At 45.6% G+C, this 12,921-nt stretch overlaps 1 protein-coding gene across 10 annotated transcripts in view; it reads left to right on the forward strand.

Moving 5' to 3' along the window:
- The window catches only part of KATNIP (katanin interacting protein), a 234,135-nt gene that overhangs the window by 19,182 nt on the left and 202,032 nt on the right, over window positions 1–12,921 (forward strand). For 3 of the 10 annotated variants that reach the window (XM_007988570.3, XM_007988596.3, XM_037989720.2), the window contains exon 2: window positions 5,530–5,585. The exons of 1 other annotated variant lie outside the window; for it this stretch is intronic. In XM_007988570.3, the coding sequence (XP_007986761.3) occupies window positions 5,530–5,585 (56 nt within the window). Of the gene's footprint in view, window positions 1–2,355; window positions 2,456–5,529; window positions 5,586–12,921 lie in introns of those variants that run through there. 6 more of the 10 variants (XM_007988589.3, XM_073015260.1, XM_073015259.1 and 3 more) reach the window with 4 other exon arrangements.

Consider the following 12,921-nt stretch of genomic DNA (forward strand, 5'->3'; position numbering starts at 1 on the left):
GACCATCTTTTAAGGATTTATGAAGAGTAGAATATAAGAAGCTTGCTCATTCTTTCGGCTTTATAATGTTCAATTACGTTGTGTAGATTCATCATACTTACTCAGTGACTTATTATTTCTAATATTTGCTATTGCAAATCATGATACAGCAAATACCTTGCGCATACGTTTGTTTCCTATTTGTGGACACATTTCTTCACGGCTGATTCCTAGTAGTGATACTGCTGGCGTAAAGGAAAAATGCATTTGTGCTTTTGAGGGATTATAGGCGTGAGCCACTGGGCCTTGCCCCAGGAATAAGAAATAAGTTTTTTGAGACCAAGTCTAGCTCTGTTGCCAGGCTGGAGTATAGTGGTACAATCTCGGTTCTCTGCAACCTCCACTTCCTGGGTTCAAGTGATTCTCCTGCCTCAGCCTCCTGAGTAGCTGAGACTACAGGCACATGCTATCACACCCAGCTAATTTTTGTATTTTTAGTAGAGACGAAGTTTCACCATGTTGGCCAGGATGGTCTTGATCTCTTGACCTCGTGATCTGCCCACCTGGGACTCCCAAAGTGCTGGGATTATAGGTGTGAACCACCACGCCTGGCCAGAAATAAATTCTTAATCCAAAACTCTTTTGTGTTGGGGAGGCCCTTACACTGGATTTCTTTACCTGCAGATTTCTATTGAGTTCCTTTTATTCTCCAAAACCTGACCTTCCGTTCCAAGGCTGAGCATTTTACCTGACTCGATGGGCGTGAGGGTCTAATGTCAAGCCTGCCTCTGCACATTTGGTATTTTCTGCCCCTTGCCATCTTCTAGATCTTTTCAGTAAGCCATCTGGCTAGAAGAGAGCTCCACCTTCACTAGGGAATTCTTTCCTTCCAGTCTCTTTATTAATTGCTGTGGGAGTCCAAAGCACGTTAAACAGCTGCATCCCAGAAGAGTTCCTTACTTGGAACTTCTCCTCAGCATATGCTTGTACTGCCTTTGTTCTTGTACCAGCCTTTACTGACCTGGCCGAGGGATAGTTAGAGTCTAGTGCTTAGGAGTGCAGGCTCAGGAGCCAAATTGCCCAGATTGAAATTAAATCTCTGCCACTCACTAGCTATGTGGTATTGGACAAGTTTCCTAATCTCTTTGGGTCTCAGTGCCCTCATCTGCCAAGTGGGATAATATAGTCCCTATTTCATAGGGTGGTTGTGAGGAGTAAATGATTTGATGTATGTGCTTAGCCCCGAGCCCACAGTGCCTGGCACGTAGTAAACCCTGACTACAGGTGAGCTCCCACAGTAATGGAGATGATGATAATGATGGCAGTGGTGATGATGGTTGACAGTGACAGTGAGGGTAAAGTCAGTGGTGATTACAGTGACAGTGATGATGATGACCTGACCGTGACAATGATGTTGATGGTAATGATGATGACGGTGATGATGGTGATTAAGAGCGCACTGAGCCCTGCCACTTAACAAGCTACATTTTTGTGACCTTGAGCAAGCAGTGCAATCACTTACCCTGTTTGTTTCTCATTTCTTCATTGTTTTGTACCAATGGGAATGGTACTATTCATCTAAAGCAAGAGTCAGTTAAACAACAGCAGCCTGTGCGCCAGATCTGGCCTGTCACCTGTTTTTTTGTTTGTTTGTTTGTTTGTTTGTTTGTTTGTTTGTTTTAGACAGAATCTTGCTCTATCACCCAGGCTGGAGTGCAGAGGTGCCATCTCAGCTCATTGCAACCTCTGCCTCCCAGGTTCAAGCGATTCTCTTACCTCAGCCTCCCGAATAGCTGGGATTATAGGCACCCGCCACCACACCCAGCTAATTTTTTTGTTTTGTGGAGACAGGGTTTCACCACGTTGACCAGGCTGGTCTCAAACTCCTGACCTCAGGCAATCTGCTCGCCTCGGCCTCCCAAAGTGCTGGGATTACAGGCATGAGCCACCATGCCCAGCCCCCGCCTTTTTTTAATTTACAATTTTTATCTTTATTTTAGATTCGGGGGGGGGTGCATGTGCAGGTTTGTTACAGGGTATATTGCATGATGCTGAGGTTTGGGCTTCTATTAACCCCGTATAGTGAACCCATATAGTGAACATAGTATCCAACAGAAGTTTTTTTTAGCCCTTTCTCCCTCCCGTTTTCAAGTCCCCGGTGTCTATTGTTCCCATCTTTATGTTCATATATACCCAATGTTTAGCTCCCACTTGTAAGTGATAATTTTTTTTAAATAAAGTTTTATTGGAACACAGTCATACCCATTGATTTGCATGTTGTCTATGGCTGCTTTTGCTACAGTGGTGGAGTTGAGTAGTTGCACCAGAAACCTTGTGGTCTTATGACCTTATGGCATACATAGTGAAAAATATTTACTATCTGGCTCTTTACAGAGAAAGTTTGCTGACCTCTGGTCTAAAGGAGTGGTTGTGAGGATGCAGGAGATGATGCCTCCGCCTAGAAACTCGCCACATAGTAGGTGTCCAATACAGTGGCCCTGCATCAACCAAGCATTGAACTTTTATGAGCTCAATGCTGGGCTCTTACCTCCACCCCCACCACTCTCCTCCCACCTGAAGAGGATAAATAGAGGGAGTGATTACAATATGAATAGTTTAATTAGGAATATCATGAAATTGTATTTTGCATATATATTTTTATCATGTACTATACATTTCCATATGCATCAAATATGCATGCATATTAGTCTACAGCAGTGGATATAAAAAACTATGTCCTGTAGACTGTACTTTACGGGTTGCTTAAGACCCTTTATCAAGGGCAATTTTGGCACTGATTTTCCCTTTGCCTGATGACTTCAGAAACTTACATCCAAGGAAGATGCGACTCCCCTCTAAATGGTAGCGATGAAGATTATCTTCATCTAGAGCAAAGTGTCAGAATGTGCTAACCATTGAAAATGAATCCTATGTGCAGATAAAACCTTGCTGAAATCATAAGTGGGAGAATAGTATTGTAGTTACAAAATTCAATGCAGTCACTTCTTTTTTTTTTTTTCTTTTCCCCAGACAGACATCTGTTCTGTAAAGTGAAGTACACATGTATCGTTTACATTTGGCCTTATTTATTGCTTCATAGTTGAAGCAGGCAGGTCATCTTGCAAAATGCAGAGGAACACCCCGTTAATTTTGCAAGTGGCATATATTGATAATAATGTCACCTTTTTCCACTTCCTTCTTTGAGTTGTTGTGAGAATAAATGAGATATAGGTAGGACGATGCTCAGAGAAGCTAAGTGCGGTAGACAGGCACAGTGTAATCTGGTTACAGCGCTTCCATCCTTGACAGGCAGGAGCTGTCTTCACATCGAGCTAATCTGGAGGAGAGAGAGAGGCTCAGTGATGCGAGGACTGGACCAACCAATCTTCTAGGGAGCTTGGATAATAAATGCTCTTAATTGAGTGAATTCTCTTCATTAGAAAATAAGCAAATTATTTTCCGATTTAATGAGTTAAAAAGCTTCTAATTAACTCCAGTAGAAAGATTTGCTTTTATGTTTTATTTTATTTTATTCTTTTTGTTTTGTTTGTTTTTATAGAGACGAGGTCTTGCTATGTTACCCAGGCTGGTCTTGAACTCCTGGCCTCCAGTGATCCTCTTCCCTTGGCCTCCCAAAGTGCTGGGATTACAGGCATAAGCCATGACATCTGTCCTGCTTTCACATTTTAGTAGTTAAGCTCTGTGTTCTTTGCATTAATATAACTGGACGACTAAATGCAGGTCTCATGCTTGCTGCTTGCAGAGTTCAATTAATAAGAGTGAGGTCTTGTAATAAGAAAGTGAATTTATTAACCAAAACTAGTAAAGGGGAAGTGGTCCGATTCCTATCCAAAGTAACTACTTCCATTTTGCGGGGGAAGAAAACTCCAGTTTTCCCTTACAGGAGTGAGCCAGGCACAGTGGCTCACTCCTGTAATCCCAGCACTTTGGGAGACCAAGACAGGCGGTTCACCTGAGGTCAGGAGTTTGAGACCAACCTGGCCAACATGGTGAAACCCCATCTCTACTAAAAAAATATAAAAATTAGCCAGTGGGCACCTGTAATCCCAGCTACTTGGGAGGCTGAGGCAGGAGAATTGCTTGAACCTGGGAGGCAGAGTTTGCAGTAAGTAGAGATCATGCCACTACACTCCAGCCTGGGCAACAGAGTGAGGCTCCGTCTCAAAATAAATAAATACATAAACAAACAGGGAAAACTTGATAAGGAATGCATGCAGGAATTGGGCTGAGTACTGTCTGTGTGTCTTGTTCTGGTGGCCATCTTGGGTCCCAGACTGGACATTGGGCTGGTGTCATCTCAACAATGGCTGGGTTGTTAACTCACCACTGTGAAGTCATCTCTGGAATTTTGCAGCTGGGTGTCCAGGCTTGATCCAAGATTAGCCCCTGGAACTTCTAAGAAGGCACATAGGCAAATATTAGTACTGTGTGATCCACGCCCTCCTATAAATTCTCCAGTGGCCTCATTTCGAAATCCTTTTACACATTGGCCCTAGAGTCTGGCCGTGTCCAGTGGTTCATCCTAGGCCTTGGCTCTTCCCTTTATTCACACTTGCTTGGCAAAAGCATCATCCCTTGAACTTTATCACCAGATGTGGCCTCTCCCCTACCCCTCACTCACATGTAGACTGACTAGAAGTGACCATGTCCAAAGATATGTGTCTTCTCTGAGACTCAGTCCCCATTGCCTTCCTCTTGCTAAGCTGTCACTAAGCATTTTTTGCTCCTGTCTTCTGAGTGCTCTTACCTAAGGGGACACTGGTTGTGGCATTTTCACAAATAGCCACTGGAGAGTGAAGTTGGGCAGTTTAGGAGATACATTGACAATAATGCAGTGACTCTTGTTTTATATTTTCAAACCAAAGCAATCTATTAGTTTTGCATCAAGGCATTCTTTTATAATGGACACTTGCATAAAAGTTGTGAAAACTGCATTGGAAACAGCATATTTAAACATTATGATGTCAGTCTGTTGAATTTATGCAGACCTTCAAATGTTAGTCTTCTGGCTCTCCCAGAAAAGCAACAGTTCTCTCTGAAATTGCCCATTATGTGAAATGCAGGTGATTACCACTCATTCACATCTGTACTGTCACCTGTGTGGTGGATTTGGGGGTTTGGTGCAGCACGTTGGTATGCTGTCATCAAAGGTTATGTGTGTGTGCACAGAGGAAGGCATTTTTGTGGAAGGCATTTTATGTAATTCCAAACAATTTAATAAAAATGTAATTCAAAGGGGGAACTACAGTCCCTAGGCCCTTTCAGAGTACAGATAATGTTCCAGATTAAAGGCTGAAGCTTTGTTCATTATAGTCAAATAACGTAAGTGTGTGAATTACCATTTTCCTTGCCGTTGGTCTATTTCAAAAGTGTGCCATTTTCCCATTATAATAATAGGCTGCATTTTCTTAAAATCATTTGATTATGATTGGTCCCGTCTATTCAGTTTGCAAATAAAAAGCTTTTGTGGTGATAAACTAGCTGTTCTAAAACAGCCTTAATCTTGGTTCTGCTTTTGAACTGCGACAGGTCAGACTCTGCGAAAGGCTGAGAGAAGCCGGTCCTGCTCACGAGAGAAAAAGGAGGTAAATGTGTCCCTGGCGAGGGCTGATGGGAGGCAACTCTACTTGAAAGGACCTGAGGGAGCAGGGTGGCGAATAAGTGTCCCTAAATCTACTGTTTTCTCTCGGGGTCCCAAGCTTGAATCCTGGAGCAAATGACAGCGAGCAACTAGGCTTACCAACCCAGTATCACTTGTAATAATCATCACTTGTAATAATCATGTCTGAGTGTATCGGTTAGCTTCATCTGTGTAACAAATCATCCCAGATTTTAGTGGCTTAAAACAGCAACCAGATATTTAGTTCTGGATTTGGTGGGTTAGCAATTGGGGCTTATCTGGGCAGTTCTGCTGTTAGACCAGGCTCTGCATGGGGCTCACTCATGCTTCTGCAGTTCATGGCTGTGTTGACTAGGGGGTACTTGAGTGTCAGGGTGCCTCAGTTCTCCTCCAAATACTTCTCGTGTGCCAGCAGTCTAGGCAGGTTTTTTCACATCGTGCTTCAAGGGCTCAAGAGTGCAGCAGTGGCAACTGCAGGACTTCTTGAGTCCTAGGCTTACAAGTTACACAGTGTTGCTTCTACCACTTTCTATTCTATTCTATTTTATTTTATTTTTTTAAGACAGGTCACGCTCTGTTGCCCAGGCTGGAGTGCAATGGTGCGATCTCAGCTCACTGCAACCTCTGCCTCCCGGGTTCAAGCGATTCTCCTGCCTCAGCTTCCCAAGTAGCTGGAATTACAGGCGCCCGCCACCACACCTGGCTACTTTTTGTATTTTTAGTAGAGACAGGGTTTCACCATGCTGGCCAGGCTGGTCTTGAACTCCCGGCCTCAGGTGATCCTCCTGCCTCCATCTCCCAAAGTGCTGGGATTACAGGTGTGAGCCACCACACCCAGCCCCACTTTCTATTCTTGAAAGCAGGCCACAAGGTCCCAGATTCAAGGAGTGGGGAAATAGACCTCACCTTTTGATGGGAAGAGCTACAGAATATTGTGGTCATTCTTGAAACCCACCACCCTCCCCCATCTCCCCACCCCCCTGCCTCTGAACCCACCTGCTCTGTGCCAGGCACCAGGGGGGACCTGGACTAGAGGTTGAGTGAAACACAGTCCTTGATCTCGGGATATGCACTGTCTAGTTGGAAGAGAGCTACAGCACGATCATTACAATACAGTGTGAGAAGTGCCATCATAGAAGGACAGAGAAAGTGAGATTTTAATACAGAAACCAGTCACCTGACTCTTCCAGCAATATCAAGAAAGCCTTTGCAGAAAAGGTGATGTGCAGGCTGCTTCTTGAAGGATGACTAGGAGTTTTCCAGGCCAAGGAATCAGTACAGTCAAAGTCAGAGAGACCTCAATAAGGAAGGTTGCAAGACCATGGCGCCTAAAGCGAGTGGGAAGTGGTAGCAAGGAGCCATAGGTTACTCCAGGGCCCTTTGATCAAGTCCCAGGCTTATGAGAATATAAAATTGAGTCTTATTTAGTGGAGATGGGGCAGGAGTGCCAGGGAGAGAAATTGTGTGGCGCATCAGAAACACTGACCAATCCAGAAATTCATCCACACATATCTACTGACACTTTTGATTGTAAAGTGTCATCATTCCTATGATGAAAGGGCATTTGTCCGGCTCAGCTGGGTCCCGGGCCTCAAAAATGGCAAGAAGACGTGGTCCTTCTCCTTCCATCTCTGGGCTGTCCTGGCCAGCTCTGAGGAGGAAGCTGGGGCTAGACTGCACTCAGCATCGTGTGAATTACATGACCTTCACCTTCTCCTGTTGTTTCCTTCATCAGCTGTAACCAGAATAGCCAGTTTGCGTTTTTTTTTTTTTTCTTTCAATCAGCCCACCTGGGATGAGGGCTGGATGAAGCCTTAGGAACTTCGATGCTGCTGAAAAGATCTAAGTGTCGCCCAAGTGGGCAGTCTAGGGGCAAAGCCAGGGTGGATTTTCCCACTCCTTCTGGTAAGGAATCTTTCTCTGGAGGCAGAAGCAAGTGCCTGTCTTCCCACAACATCCTTCCAGAGACCCTGAGCTAGAGGAGCAGGGATGGAAGTGAGCCCAGACCTGCGGGCCTCCCTCAGTTAACTGACCGGGAGTGAAGACCAGCCCGCAAGCCGGGGAGGAAACCTTGAACCTGCCCCTGGCCTTTGGTCACAGAATAGCAGCATCCCATTTATCCACATTAAGAAATTAACTGGGGAACCATAGAGCGGGGCAGGGGAAACTAGTTGAGGCTCTGTCTCTCTCTAGCAATGCGACTCCCCTAATTGCTGCTTTCCCAGCCATTCCCATTGTGCCCATCACAGGAGAGCATTTCAGATCATTTCTCTTCTGGGAGGTGCTTATAGTGAGAAATGGAGAGTGAGGCTGTTTATCACAATACCCAGGCTTAACCTGGAAAGATATTTCACTCGCTTTCAGGCCTTCTGAAAAAAGGAGAGTGCTAGCTCTCTTAACAGAGATTTTGTTCGGTTACAAAACCAAAACAAAAAACCAACCCCAAACAATTATTTTAAAAAACAAACAAATAAGTAAAGGCTGGGCACAGGGGCTCCCGCCTATAATCCCAGCACTTTAGAAGGCCAAAGTGGGTGGATTACTTAAGCCCGGGAGTTCAAGACCAGCCTGGGCAACATGGTAAAACCCCAACTCTACTAAAAAATAATTATTGAAAAAAAAAAAAAAAAGAACAGCAAGCTGCTAGGACTCTCGTCTGATAGATTATAACATGCCTTTTCCACCCACCTCTTCTTTCTGCATCCCGCACCCTCTCTCCTGACTCCCCAGCCCTCTGTGCCTCACCCAGGATGCCAGGTATAGATCAAACTATGTCACCATGAAAGGCACGGAGACCAGCTGTCTCTTTCCCGGAGCTGGTTAGAACAAATGTTGTATTTCTCAAGGTGGTGAGGTAGTGCGGCCAGCACACTCCCTGGAGGATGAACACGTGGTGGTGAGGTGGTGTGGCCAGCGCACTCCTTGGAGGGTGAAAACGTGGTTTCCATCCTGGGCTGGGATCGGGTACTTCTTTGAGGGATCTTAAGCCACCATGATAAAGGGAGGATATGGCTGCTATCAATGAACTCACCAGACCAAATTCAGCCCAAAGGTGTGTTGCATCTAGCTCGTACCCTGTTATAATTTTTAAAAAGTAGATGTCCACATTTAAAAGTTGTGGATTTTTAAAAAAATGTTTAAATCCACATTTAAAATGGTTAAATCCACATTTCAACATTGCCAACCACAGTACTTAGCAACATCTGGATATTTGAAAGCTCCCAGGTGGCCGGGTGTGGTGGCTCACACCTGTAATCCCAGCACTTTGGGAGGCTGAAGCCAGAAGATTGCTTGAGCCCCAGGACTTCGAGACCAGCCTGAGCAACATAAGCAAGACTCCTTCTCTACAAAAAAATTTTTAAAAATTAAACAGGTGTGAGGCCGGGCGTGGTGGCTCACACCTGTAATCCCAACACTTTGGGATGCTGTGGTGGGCAGATCACCTGAGGTCAGGAGTTCGAGACCAGCCTGGCCAACATGGTAAAACCCCATCTCTAGTGAAAATACAAAAATTAGCTGGGCATGGTGGCGGGTGCCTGTAATGCCAGCTGCTTGGGAGGCTGAGGCAGGAGAATCACTTGAACTCAGACAGCGGAGGTTGCAGTGAGCCGAGACCGGGCCACTGTACTTCAGCCTGGGCGCCAGAGTGAGACTTGTCTCAAAATAAATAAAATAAAATAAAATAATAAAAATCAGGTGTGGTATCTTGTGCCTGTAATCTCAGCTGCCCTGGAGGCTGAGGCGGGAGTATCACTTGAGCCCAGGAGTTCAAGGCTGCAATAAGCTATGATAACACCACTGCATTCCAACCTGAACAACAAAACCCTGTCTCAAAAAATTTTTTTTTAATTAATAAAAGTTCCCAGGTGATTCTAACGTGCAGCAGTTTGCAAACCACTGGCATAAAGCACTCAGCACAGGGCCTGGTGCAGTTCATGCATTCATATGTTTATTCATTCATTCGTACTTACATAACTAACCCAATGTCCAGGCCTCTTTCCAAACCAGTCAGGTTAAAATATCTGGGTGTGCAACCTGAGCATCAGAATGTTTTAATCCCCCAAGTGGTTCCAATGTGTAGCCATGGATAAGAACCAGCTCTTTCCATGGATTAAGTAGACTCTGGCATACAAAAATTAGCCAGGCATAGTGGTACATGCCTGTAGTACCAGCAACTCGGGAGGCCGAGGCAGGAGAATCTCTTGAACCCAGGAGGTAGAGGCTACAGTGAGCCAAGATCACACCACTGCACCCCAGCCTGGGCGACAGAGTGAGACTCTATCTCAAAAAAAGAAATAAAATAAATAGCTCTGGCTCTCGACCCAGGTGCTTCTCTGTACCCTGTGCCTGGCCTCCCTGGCCCCGAAGGCACCTCAGTTCTCCACCACTGTCACAGATACCAAGAGGCAAAACCAAAGTTGAGAATGATAAACATTACAGATGAGTCCCAAATAAAGCTCCAGGGAGCGCCAGAGGAGGGAAAGACTTCCTGGAGAGGTGGCCTGAACTGAGGTATTGGAAAGGTTACAGTCATTTCTTTTTTTTTAAGGCATAGTCTTACTGTGTCACCCAGGTTGGAGTACAGTGACACGATCTCAGTTCACTGCAACCTCTACCTCCCAGGTTCAAGCGATCCTCCTGCCTCAGCTTCCCGAGTAGGTGGGATTACAGGTGTGTCCCACCATGCCTGACTAATTTGGGTATTTCTAGTAGAGATAGGGTTTCATCATGTTAGCCAGTCTGGCCTCAAACTCCTGCCCTCAAGGGATCCGCCCGCCTTGGCCTTCCAAAGTGCTGGGATTACAGACTTGAGTCACTGTGCCCGGCCAGGTTACAGTCATTTCTGAAAAATGTAGCTTTGATGGTTGGCTTGAAGGCAGTAGATAAGTTCAGTTCAACTGGTAAAAATATTCTCAGCCTCGTTTCTAACAAGTATTCATGGTTCCTGCCTGTGGAGATTATGTAGTGTTTATGGCCCTTGGACATGAATTATTAATGATTTTGAAATTGTGGTCATTGTAGTTTACTCAAAAATCATTAGGAAGTAAATTTATCATGCAGCGTTAGAAAAAAGGAGATCACAGAGGAGGAAGAAATATGTATTCATCATCCAGTTCATCCCTACAGCATCCACACTGGTGCCTAGGGCACTGTGGGGCTCATGAGCGTGGTGCTGGGGACATGTCCCCTTACTGCTCAGAGCCACTGAGGCCCCTGGTGGCTCTGTGAATTAATACCTCCAGTTTGCTGTGAGGGCTGCAGTTCAGGTCCTGGGGCCAAGCAGCTCTGCCTCAAATCCCAGCTGTTGACCTTGGACAAGTTTCTTGAGCCCTCTCACCTTGTTTGATAATGCCCACTTTGGAGAGAGTTAATACAGTCATGTATTAACGTAACTAGCACAGTACTGGGCACACAGTAAGTGTTCCATAGATGTTAGTTGTTACATAACTTGAAGTGTCTAGGATTTAACAGAGAGATTCCCAAGGAGAAGGCAGCACAATTAATTACACTTCCTACAGAAGGGACCTCCCTCACTCCAGCCGCCTTCCTGCTTCTTGGCTGTGTGTCCCCAGGCACCTGGGCCTCAGGCAGGCTAGCCCCAGGGCCCTCATTCTTAACCACTCTGAGAGCCTCCCATGATAACTGACGGCCATTTTTGCAGTTGATTGGAGATTCCAAAAAATGCTCTTGACAGCACACTCATCTGCTGAACTGACTTTGCAAGGATTGCAAAAGTCATTGAACTCACCCAACTAGAAAATGTTAAGCCTTCCTTTTGCATGCATGCACATGCACACACACACACACCTTCCTGCTATTAACAGAGACTTCTGGTGCAAGGCTAGAGGCTTCCTTCATTTTTCCCAAGCAAAAGAGGAGACTGGGGTCTGAGGGGAATACAACATTAAAACATTAAAACACAGCAAGTCCAGGATCCAGGGTGCCTCCAGGGACAAGGTTATCTGGACAGCCCTCTCTGTCTCTTCAGTGTGCAACCACAAACACACCTCTGCTCCTGTCTGGGTCTTCTGGGTCTCTTGACCTTGTTGCTATTTTTTTTGCTTTTTGTTTGAGACAGGTCTCGCTCTGCTGCCCAGATTGGAGTGCAGTGGTGCTGTATCAGCTCACTGCAACCTCTGCCTCCCAAGTTCAAGTGATCCCCCCACCTCAGCCTCTTGAGTAGTGGAGACCACAGGTGTGCACCACCAGACCCAGCTAATTTTTGTAGAAATGGGGTTTTGTCATGTTGCCCTGATCTTGAACTCCTGGGCTCAAGCAGTCCTCCCTTCTCAGCCTCCCAGAGTTCTGGGATTATAGGCCTGAGCCACCTAGCCTGGTCCTTGTTGCTGTCTTGATCCTCCTATTAGCTGTTCCTCCTCTATAAGCCCAGGCCACAGGTCAGTGAGAGAGGCTGGCCTGGCTAATCAATACTCAAGAGTATTCAGGAAATACAATATTCCTGACACCAGCCTTCAGTTGCCCTCCCAAGAGGCAACAACTATAATCAATGTCTTATGTGTCCTTCCAGAAATATTCTACAGGTATGCAGCTATGCAGAACATGTGCTTTGTCTCCTTTACCCACCCAGCCATCCCCCTCATGCAATACATATTGTTTTCTTCTTGATTTTTTTTTTTTTTTTTTTTTTGAGACGGAATCTCACTCTGTCGCCCAGGCTGGAGTGCAGTGGCCGGATCTCAGCTCACTGCAAGCTCTGCCTCCTGGGTTCACGCCATTCTCCTGCCTCAGCCTCCCGAGTAGCTGGGACTACAGGCGTCCGCCACCTCGCCCGGCTAGTTTTTTTGTATTTTTTTTAGTAGAGACAGGGTTTCACCGTGTTAGCCAGGATGGTCTCGATCTCCTGATCTTGTGATCCGCCCGTCTCGGCCTCCCAAAGTGCTGGGATTACAGGCTTGAGCCACCGCGCCCGGCCTCTTCTTGATTTTTTTTTTTTTTTTTTTTCATTTAACAACATGTCTTAGAGAGCATTCCTCAGCAGGTCATATGGACAGACCTCACTCTTTTCGTGGCTGCCTAGTACTCCATTGTGGATTTACAGGAATGTAATTCTTTACTTGAAATATTTAAGGCCAAATATATTTCACTTTTTTATATTTAAAAAGTTATACCATCCTAGGAGGACCTGGGGAAGCATTCTATAATCAAATACATTAATACAGGCACAGAGCTCATTGCAGTGGCTCCTGCTTGTTATTCCACCTGCTACTTGGGAGGCTGAGATGGGCAGCTCACTTGACCCCAGAAGTTTGAGTCCAGATTGGACAATATAGTGAGGCCCT

This window comes from Chlorocebus sabaeus, chromosome 5 (genome assembly GCF_047675955.1).
Source record: "Chlorocebus sabaeus isolate Y175 chromosome 5, mChlSab1.0.hap1, whole genome shotgun sequence".
NCBI lineage: Eukaryota > Metazoa > Chordata > Mammalia > Primates > Cercopithecidae > Chlorocebus > Chlorocebus sabaeus.